At 41.8% G+C, this 10,948-nt stretch overlaps 1 protein-coding gene across 3 annotated transcripts in view; it reads right to left on the bottom strand.

Annotated features, from left to right (window-relative positions):
- Nucleotides 1-2,776: 2,776 nt before the first annotated feature.
- The window catches only part of RAPGEF5 (Rap guanine nucleotide exchange factor 5), a 164,736-nt gene continuing 156,564 nt past the window's right edge, over nucleotides 2,777-10,948 (bottom strand). For all 3 annotated transcript variants that reach the window (XM_074862961.1, XM_074862953.1, XM_074862946.1), the window contains exons 25-26: nucleotides 9,808-9,862; nucleotides 2,777-6,473 (exon numbers count right to left, since the gene is read on the bottom strand). In XM_074862961.1, the coding sequence (XP_074719062.1) occupies nucleotides 6,355-6,473; nucleotides 9,808-9,862 (174 nt within the window). In that variant the 3' untranslated portion in view covers nucleotides 2,777-6,354. The remainder of the gene's footprint in view (nucleotides 6,474-9,807; nucleotides 9,863-10,948) is intronic.

Genomic DNA, 10,948 nt, shown 5'->3' with positions numbered 1-10,948 from the left:
TTCATGTCTTACATGCTTCTCTAAACTTACACTACTAAATCCCCATTTTCATGCTAAAAAGGGTAAAGTAAGTTTGGTTTTTCAATTACATTCCACTCTAAACTATGCTGATTCACTGATTCTTAGGACCGCTCTGACTCCTTACTACAGAGATGAGAGCTAAAACTTTACAGAGAGGAACTAGTAGCACCGAGACCATGCAGATCACTAAAGCCAGCCCACGGATAATCCTATCTACACACAAACCCAGCACTATCCACCTCTCCCTGCAAACTAACAAATTAACAGGCAAATATCCAGGTGAAATCAATCAGACCCATGCAGAGAACAAAAAGGAAGAGCTTCCCTCTCACCTGCTCAGTTTATGTAACCTCCTGAATGGCTCTTCTCTTTGCTGATTCCAAAATGAGTTTTTTCCTAGGTTTTAATTGCCTAGTTTCTCTAGGATTGTTGTGTTTTTCTCAGTGGGGAGGTAAGGACAAGGATTGCTTTTACCCTAAGGATTCCCCCTGGGGAAGAGGGACCTGGAAAGGGTCAGCAGCACCCTTTAGAGCAAAGGAAGGTTTCCAAGGCTTTCAAGATGATGCCCCTTTCCCTCCTCCCATAATCTGCCTGGGATAGGGAAGGGATGGAAAAAAACATGCTAAAGCCCAGCCGGATCGCAAAATGCACGGGTTTGCAAAGATCTTCATGCCTCTGCAAGTAAGTGGGCAGTACAGACCTCCTGGGGAAGACAACCAGTGCAACTGCTTACCACTGCAATAGGCAGTGAAAAGTAACATTGTGCAGACTATATCATTTCCATTCTTTGACCTCTTAAAGGATCTGAGGCTGGGCTGCTGCTCAAGCTTACTTTTGTTGGGCTTTCTGGACTTTTACAAGGGTCTTATGAAATCCACTGACTTTCCAGACAAGAGGGAATGCAGAGAATGCTTCTCCCCTTGCTTCAAAAATTGTTCATTTGGCCCATCTTTGCAGGCCTCCTCAGTTCCCCAGGTTTTATATTAAATGCATAGCACAAATCTTTTAACTCTGATACAACTACAGGTATTTCACAGTATTATTGTAGCCACACATGTAGGGTGCCATCACACAACTCACCAGTGTGAAATGGTGGTCCCTGTAGGTGTAGAGGTAGATTTAAGAGCCAGAGGAAGATTTACCTTCTTTGGTTTTGCCATGTGTGTAACTCAGCTGCCACCCCATGGCAGAAGAGAGCAGGACTCTGGGGCAGATGGTCTGTGTGGCATGAAAGCCCGCTGGGATGTGAAACACAGCAAATGTTCGAGACATTTGTTTTTCAGGCTGAGTGGTTTTTTTCCACAGAGGCAATCACCTCTACCTAGGGTAGAGCAGTTGTCCCCATGCAGGTCAGTCCCACTCTGCACAGAGGACTGTGCTGGCTCCAGAGCAAACTGCAACTCCAGAGCTGCTGCATCTCACCTTCACACAGCTCCCACAGGAATGGCTCATCACAGGACTCTCTAACCACTTCAGTTAAATTCAGAGTCCATTGAGCATCTTAAATTGCAGGTCTTTGCTAATAAAGCTACTTTTGATTGACAGAAGTGGAGGACCCCTTATCAGAATAGTTCAGAAAGATGGTCTGAGGAACAACACCTGGAGTGCAGCAGCCTCTTCTTGGGGCTCTTCTAGCACAGTTGGAGCTGTAAGGCAGCTATCCTCAGCTCTACACTTTCCCCTTTGCAAATTGTCTTAAAGATATTGTCACTCTAGCTTCTTGTGACAACCTCCTGGCAAGGCTGATGGATGGAAGGAGAGCCCTTCAGTGCAGAGCTAGCTGCTTGCTTGCAGCCACATGTGGCTTGAAGTAATCCAGCTGACTAACTGCAACAGGTTAGGAGATACTCCCCAGGTCTCCATCTGGGCTACACTGTGGGGAGCAATGATCTCCAATGAAGGGACAGTGATGAACATCTGGGGACACAGATTCTTCAGCTGGCACAGCTGGATCTGGAAAAGGATGTCTGTCTGTAAAGTACCTTTAAACATCATTATAGAGCTGTGTCAACAATTTGGGCTTGTACTGTTTTAATTATTCCAGTTAAAATTCTCCCTACCTGTATTAATATTGCCACAAACACTCTGTAGGCCAGGCTTTATTTAAGGTGCAGGCACTTAGAGAATTAAGTAGAGCCTATTCGTAAAGCACTTTGAGCAGGCATCACACAGTAAGTACCAAGTGTAATTTCTGTGTGAAATTGCCAGGTTTGGCTTAGTGGTTCTCAGGGTTTGCAGGTGGAAAGGGTGGAAGGACAAGACAAGCCTCAGCTGCATTACAGAGCACTTGCAGCCCATCATGGGTTCTGCCTTCTGTGCTGCAGCCCAGCTGAGTGGGAGAGGAAACGGCACCGGCAGGGATGCCTGACGACAGGGAAAAGCATCTGCTGTCCTCAGTAAGAGGATCAGGTGCCAATAAGCAGACTCTGGAGGATATGAAGATAGAGTTACACCTTACCTCTCCCATGGGGACTTCTCATGGTGGCTCCAGGCCCCTCAGACTGCACCGTGATGACAAGGCACAGCTGAGACCCCATTAACCTCATCCCTGCTTCTGAAACATTGGTACCAGTGAGTCCCACTGACCAGAGATGGACGAGCAGCTCTGAACAGGGTCAGGCTCCTGAGCCTCTACATGGGTCTGCATCTACCATGCAAATGCAGTGAGGGTTTGTGGAACTACATGACTGGAAGTAAAATACTCCAGTTAGAACAGTAAGTACATGTGATAGGCATGAAGGCACAGAGCCCAGACTTCATTAAGGTAGTTTTTATATTTTTAAAAGCAATATTAAAAAACACTGGAAAATGCAAGATAAATGTAACAGTTGCTTCTACAAGTTTTAACCTTGTATTGCTTGGCCATTTTGACATATAAATTATTGCTTACTAGCTCTCATAAATACACGACACAATAATATGTACAGAGGCAGACAAGCATGGAATATGAAAAAGAAAACATTGGCAACATTAATTCTGGTAAATCAGATTATTTCATACATACCAGGTCTCATAATGGTGGATAACTACTAGCTGTAGTCCCTGAGAAGTTAGGTAAATACCTTGATTTGGGGTTTTCTATTTTATTAACTTTTAATGCAAGCTGACAGCATTACGGCACTCAGAGAGAACGGAACAGGCAGCTGTTCTTACCTCACCTCATTGACTTCATCCCAGTATTTAACAGTGTATAAGATGACAATAAATAGGCTATGCAAATAAATATTACTCTGCTAAAATGTTTAGTATTTACATTTATCTTTGTAATTTTACAGCAGCACATGTCTTGTTATTTCTGGTAACATCTCTTTTTTTTTTTTGCCACTGTCACGCAAAAGCAATTTATTTCTGAGATGGGGCTAGAATCAAAAAGCTGTGTTATAGAAACATCTAAATTTGATGCAACAAAATCCCAGACCAAAGAGATTTAGAGTGACCCAGCTTTTTCCTTTGTCCTCTCTAATTAGTTCCTAGCTACTAAAGAAAATATGCAGATTATTTAACCCCAGGTGTGATTCTGATAAACTAAACTTGCAAGATTCATGGATTTTATCCTATGTAATGTAATTGCCCTACTGAAGAATTTAAATTAAAAAATCACACAGTATCACCAGTGCTGGACCCTGGCAAAAGCTGTATAGTGTCCCCCTTCCCTTTCACAGTGTTTACTTCTAGTTCTCCCAACCACCACACCTTCAAGCTGCTTGCCAGCCTGCAGCTCAGCTCTGCAATACTTCACCCATTCAACAAAGACTCTGAGGGGCCTTTTTTTTATTAGACATATTAGCTACAGATTTGGGCTATTTGCCTTTTCTGTACGGTAACAGTTAGAAGATCCGTATTTTCAGTGTGAAGTTGATGCACCCGTGTTGGCCTTTCAGAACAGAAATTTATATCCAAGTTATACAGGCCACTATGAAAACTAGTTTGTGAAGTTTTAAACAGTAGTCTAATTAGCCACAACACACATAACAAAGTTAATGCTGGCTCTGTGCCTTCAAACCAATTTTATGCCAGCTGCAAGGGGTAGACAACACTTCATTTATTATAGAGTTCCTACTGGTACAAGTTAACCCATCCATTTACTTCAACAATTTTGAACTGGCAGAGTGAGAAGCCTTCAAGGTAGCTCTAGTATGCTTTCAAATCAAAGTCTGAGCACAGAGTCACCTTTCTTCTTTTTTTTTTTTCTTTTTCTCCCTTCTTTAATTTCCTTGTCTTTTATTCTTCTCTGGCACCACTGCTGCTTCACCAGCAGTAACTACCAAAACTATCACAGAGCCAAGTGCAGTGAATTGAGAGAGTCCCACTTTCTCACCCTGAATACCTTCTAATGTTCCCTCTCCCACAGATTTCAACAGAACAACGTATGGACTAGTGTTACACCACATGATCTAAAGCATGCAGGCTGGTCTACATACAGGCTCCAAAAAATAATGCCACAATAAAAAATTTCACAAGGGGGAGCTCAAAACCCAGCAAACCACCCAAGTAATGCGGTTAGGGTGGGGATTCGGGGAATGCTGTAGCCAGAGGAAGAACTGCAATTACACAAGCAGCAAATTGTATCTGGTTTGTGTTCTTACACTGCAAAAAGGAGCCCATTGCAGCTAGTATCCTCATCTGAACAAGTTTTGGTCTGTTTGCACAAAAGAGTTATTTACAGTATGTGCAGTCACATCTACAGAATAACATAGGAAATTTTTACTCCATGGCCAGCAAGAGTTTATTTTTTTTTTCTTTTTACTGGGTAAAAAGAAGATTTTTTTTTCTAAAAAAAAAAATCATATAGTATTTGATAATAACAAAGTACAAGCAAATACATTTCTGAAACATCTGTTTCCTTTACAATAGATCTATACAATATGTCACAGATGGGAAAACCGAATGCATTCTACAGATTCCCCCACAGACTACTTGTTAAAGCTGGTTTTTTTTTTTAAATCCCTTTAAACCAGAGATAACACAATGATGAAGAAGAGCATGCTACTTCAGTATTCCCACATTTGAGTAAAGGAGCATTTTCTTGCAAGTCTTCCTCATGTGGAAAACATACAATAGAGATGGGCAAGCAATGCAGTGTATCATCCCTGCTCTGCAAAGGGACTGTTACCGTGAGTCAGTGTACAAACACGTGCCAGACTGCATAACACACTGCTGTGGCACTCACTCAGTTATTTCAGGGCAACTTCTTAGCACTGAAAACCAGAGCTATCATAACGGTGGTGCTTAGATGTAGGTCAACTGTAGACAAGACTTTAGAAATGCTGCCTCAGTGCACACCCAGAAGTAGTACATTTAGCTACGTGAAAAATGGCTAGGGGAGGGGTGTGAGAGGGACAGAAACAGTAAAGGGACCCTGATGCTGAGAGCCCGGTGTGTGTATACAGGTAATTACACTGGTATCCTGTAAGGTGTACCCTTTTGTTCTTTAAAAACTAGAAGTGTGTGCAAGCTAGGTGAAATTTTACCTGCTGGAAGAGTATTTCCAGGAGGTGTTAGGAATGCAGGTGGATCTAGGCATTGCCTCTGAATAGACACCATGGAGGCTGTAATCCAAGCAGAAAACAAAGCTCCTGCTATAGTAATTTATAACACATTAACTGCAGGAGCTGGTACTGTATCTGAGATAACTGAAAGGGAAGGAAATAACATGTTTTCAGTGTACAAACAATTGTGTCCATAAACTGAAACCAAAGTGGATTGGTGCTTACAGTGTGTTTTAGAAAGATTCTTAAGGGGCCATAACAGCATGAACTGTTTACTGCTGACCTCCACATCACGATGCACTCTTGAGTTTCATCTGGTACGCTGATCTTTTATATTCCCATTCTTGGTTGTCCACACTTATCTCAAATACAACTCAGGGGAGCTGCATGGATTGCACAGTATTTTTGGCAACAATACTTGGGCAACCTTGAACTAGTGAGGTACGTACTGCGGTGAACTGAGAACCAATCCCCTGTGGCATGTTGCTTGCTGAAATGTTTTGCTGCTGTGACACAATGATTTCTTTCATTCTAATACTGGCAGAATCTGCATTGAAAGCTACACTGGACCAAACAATATTTTCACAGAAACCAAGCTCCTGAGCTCAAAGGACGCTGCTCCACTCCCTTCCATCCTGGTGACCAGCGGGGATGGCACCAAGCTTGCCCTGCAACTCTGTGAGCAGCTCCTTTGCTGGCTCCTGCCTGATTTTCCTGCACATGTTGTATGAGCTACTGATAAAACTCAGTAAACTGTTCTCATATAGGGAAGCAACATGCTTGGCATAAACATTCACTTAATTCAAAGTGCTGCAGTTACAAGGTTATATGAAGCTGTGTACGCTCACACTCGCGGCTCTATCCTGTGAGAAAGCTCAAACAGAGCTTGCTGGTTGTCAATGACATGCAGGTGATGGACGTATGGCTTCAGCTCATGATGCTCTTTCGAAGGAACTTCATTGCCTGTAAAACAGGAGAAAGAGGATGGATCAGAAAGCTATGCCTTGTGTGTTTCTCTGTCCTTTGCCTTACCAAGTCCCAGCTGTGCCAACCTGTCAGGTACTAAACAGTCACAAGAAAGATGGCTGGTGATCCAAAGGACTTGCTGTTGAAGTGCAGTGCACGAGGCAACAGCTAGATACAGAAAAGGGGAGAAGAAAGAAAGAAGTAGGCAATGCTGGGCAGCCAGCATGCACAAAGGAGCTGACTTCCCAAGTGGAAGATTTACTCCTGCTAACAGTACAGGTAGTCCGTCCCCTGTAAGGATGGTTCAAGGTTTCCTTTGTGCAGCTCTGGCAGCACAACGGGACCTTGAGCAGCAGTGGGCGACCCAGCCTGTAACTTTTAAACAACCTTAACACAAATACATAAGACAGCAGGCCCCGGATAATTTTCTTCAGAGCAGGTGAAAGGTGACAGCGCAGCAGACGGGTAGGAAAGCTCTTCAAAGCTGCTCTGACAGGCCCACGCGTTTTGATCTGTTATGCTTTTGATTTCTGATCTAGTAACAGAGACGAGAGTCATGCTGTCATTTCATGGGAGTTTACACGGCAAGAAGAATTAGCTGTGTAACAGACAAATTGAAGGGTGGCTTGAATAGCAGATGTTTTCTGTTACAAGCTTTGTGCCTGACATTGGCTTGTGTGAACTTGCTGCCTGTGAAATCCCCCAGCATGGCTGGTGACCACCAGAAGTAGAAAACAAAAAGCTAAGCCCATGGCTATGAGACCATTAAGACAAGCAGAGAAAGCAATGAAATATGTTTCCCACACGTTGCTGACTGCTGACAAATGAATGAAGGTTGGAGAGCTCCGTTCAAGTCCATGTCCTCAAGGAATTTTTAATAACATTACCATAAATTAAGGAAGAAAACCCCTCAAAATTCCCCTAACCAATCAGCTTAACTCACACATTCCCTCCCTCTCCTTTGTTTCATTTTCATCCTTTTCTCCATGCTCTCCAGCTACATGAGAAGCTTTCCAGGAACCGACCATCCCACTTGTTTCTGAAGAGCGCTGTATGATGCTGCATAGGTAACACGGGATGTCAATGCAGCCAGTTCTGCGTGCAGCTGCTAATAGGGCTCCCGAGCAGCTGTTTTTAGGAGCTATTTCTGAGCAGCTATCTAACTTGAGAAATGTGGGAGAGAACAGGACAACATGACAAATTTGTGTCGGGATAGAGAGATGACCTTTTTTTCTGAGGGAATAGGATCCCAGCAGCTGTGCTGAACATACTAAAACACATTTGTATTTCTCATTAACACCTGAAATGACAAAAACTTGAATTATGTTATTTTCTCAGGCTGCTTTGCCTGGTTTTGAAAATGCTATTATTTGTTTTCAGGATTTAGGATATAAAAGTATTATTTCCATTAAAAAGGCATTTCAGTCTTGCTTGGAGCCTAACTAGTTTCTAATCCAAAAAGATTTTGGCCTGCAAGCTCAATACACATGATACAGTTCATAAACAATAATAATATTCCTTGCTTAGTTTTGTTTGAATTCTTTCCTACAGTGAGATGCCTGCTGCTCTTAGGCCAATCTGGGAATTGATGCAGTAGAAAGATTCACGTCCCTGAGAGCAAAATAAGCCCACTAGAAAAGGAAACTGTCCATAAAGTCTCAATAAATATTCAGTGAATTCATTTCATGCCTAAACGAATTTAAGGAAAAAAAAAAAAGTGCCTCCAGGGATGTCTGTGTAAGCTGCTTTTTAAATGCCAGCTTCACAATAAATCAAGTCTGTGGTAAAATAAAATAACAATCACGTACTTCAAACTACCAGATTATATGATAAATCTCAGGTATTAACCTTGGATTTATGTTGCAACACTTACAAAACCGCTTGGGAAAAAAAAAGGCAAAAAATGAGATGAAAGATTTGCAGAGAAGCTGGAAAAAATTCACATCATAAAAACGAACCAATGCTACATTTTATAATGCCAAATAAGAGACATTCTAACTTAGAGGCATGGTTTGGATTAATCAATACTTCCTTCAGTAACTGGTTTAACAGAATAAAAACAAAAGGCACATCCTTCTCCCTCTCCCCCCTCCCTCTCTTATGTATCTCAAAACAACACAAGAACCATAATACTGAGCAGCCTTTGTTTAAAAGAAAGACTGTATGTACACATTGTAATTCTACAGAACAAATGTTCAGCAAAGCTCTTAACAGTACCTATCATTCTCCAAGGTACATGTATTTATACACAAAATTATTACTATTATTCTTTTTGTCAGAGTCCATGCTGACAGATGCTGAAAATTCAGCTGGAAAAAAGAAATTATTCAAACTCATTTTTCCCCAAGGCTGCAGCACAGTTCTGAACTTCTCTTTGGAAAAGAGGTTTTAGTGGCCTCAATAAATGACATGTTTAGTGGGTTTGGCTTAAAAACTAACCACATCCTAAAGTAGTGTTGTGTTTGTCCTCTTCCTGTGTTTAACCTCTGTGCAGAGAATGAGAAATGCTGAGAAGGAGAAAAACAAGGTTTCTCCTCTGTGAGTAGCAGAACAAAATGACATAGTGTCTTCTGGCATGGTCCCTTAGGGTTGGATTCTCTGGTGGCTAATAAGGTGGAAACACACAAAAGTCTTTTGTGCAGATGAGGCACTTGTGACCATTCCCATCAGCATAGATCCTCCAGTGTCCAAAGCAGGCAGAGCTCTATTTGCAGGCTTCCCCTACCAGAGGTACTAACACAACCCCCTTTTTTCTACCTAGTCAACTATCTTCATGAAACCCACAGGATCTTAGTATCTTTAAGACATCTATCATTTTGCAAAATGTCCTTAAGAACCCAAGCTAAGTAAACAATAGCTCTTGGTGAAAAACCAAGTGAAAAGCTGTGGTGATGAATACCATCTTTTAGCTACTGGAAGCCAAGACAGCTGTGAATCCATTACCAAAACACACAGACTAGCAGGAGACTGAGGTAACTCAGCTATAGCTGGGAAAGAGAGAAACAGCAGCGTACTCAGAGGCCTCCATTACTAAGTGCAGTTGGCACAGCTCTTACACAGTATTTTGAAGAGGCGATAATTTTTGCAGAAAAATAACTGATAAAAAATTTGGAAGCTGTTCCTACAAATAGTTTGTAAAGTAAAGCTTCAACCAACTGTGGTTACCGCTATGTTGACCTTCCAACAATGATGCCCCCTCTTGCCAATTGGTTAAATAATTGTTGACCATGTTTTGCTGCTGTAGTTAACCTGAGCAAGTGGAAAGAAAGCAGGAAAAAAAACCCTCAAGGCTGTACAAAGGCAAAATAGGTAGCAAATTTTGGCTACTCACCAAACTGGTTATTTCTGCAATGTCTCAATGACCGAACAGTATCTGCAATCATGTGCTGCAAAGACAAGATATAAAACATCAGTGCAAAAATCTGAGATGGATTCGGGCATTAGAAAAGCCTGAAAAAAATCTCCTTGCCCTACATCGTACAGCAAAAAGCATCTATAGCAAGGTATAAAACGAAGACAGCAGGAGAGAGACTTTGCTCTTTGTCTTAGTGATAATGTATCATGAAACAGAGTTAGTCTAAAAGGTTCTTACTGGTATCACACAGATTAAATGAGAACAACTCCCTAAGAGCCCATGGAAGGTTGTAATGAAAGACAGTCAAACAATTGCTTATTTTTGTTCCTGTGACTTTTATTAAACTGAAAGCCTACAGCAGGGAAGTCCCGTGGATTGGGTGGGTGCTTCTCGATTCAACCCCCAGCTTTAGTGCATTATCCAGGGCATTTGGTAGTCTGGAACCTCTCCTGATCTTCACATGTTGTCTAGCTAGACTGTAAGCCCCTTTGTAGCACAGACTACACCTCAGTGTATACTTGTATAACACCTAGAACAATCAAGCACCAGTATCAGATAGGCCTAAATGCTGCAGAGCAAGCACCCTGACATCTCTGCAGACTCATACCAAATAAGACTATACTCTTTTAAGAAAAGCTGGTGCTAGCAGAAAGTTTAAGTTTGGTTTCTCATTCAGACTCAGGTCTTCAACTTATGAAAACTGGAATTGTTCACTATAAATCAGTGGAATGTGCTCATTTTCACTAGATGTGGCCCATAAAGTTCTTGAGGTATTATTTTTATTTTATAGTTGCTTCTGTTGCAACTCTTCACCAAATCTAGTAACTAATTTAAGCAAATTGCAGTTAGCAGGAATGATATAATACCTCATGGGAACAGTTGATGCGCTTCTCACATCTCCCTCAAAAATAATCAGAGGCTGAAAGGATGAGCTGTCTTGAGCAGAGTATGTTTAAGACCAGAATGACATGGAACAGCTCATCTCTCAACATCCTGGGAGCGGCTTACAAGGCTCCTCCACAGAAAGCTTATCACAAGAGCACGTTTAACAGAAACTTCATATTCCCTGAGTGAATCAAAACAGTTTTTCTTGTTACCCGCTGTGCTTCATTTGCCA

This window comes from Strix uralensis, chromosome 1, assembly GCF_047716275.1.
Source record: "Strix uralensis isolate ZFMK-TIS-50842 chromosome 1, bStrUra1, whole genome shotgun sequence".
Classification (NCBI taxonomy): domain Eukaryota; kingdom Metazoa; phylum Chordata; class Aves; order Strigiformes; family Strigidae; genus Strix; species Strix uralensis.
The sequence above is the reverse complement of the archived record's forward strand: the minus strand, read 5'-3'. Positions and strand labels throughout refer to the sequence as shown.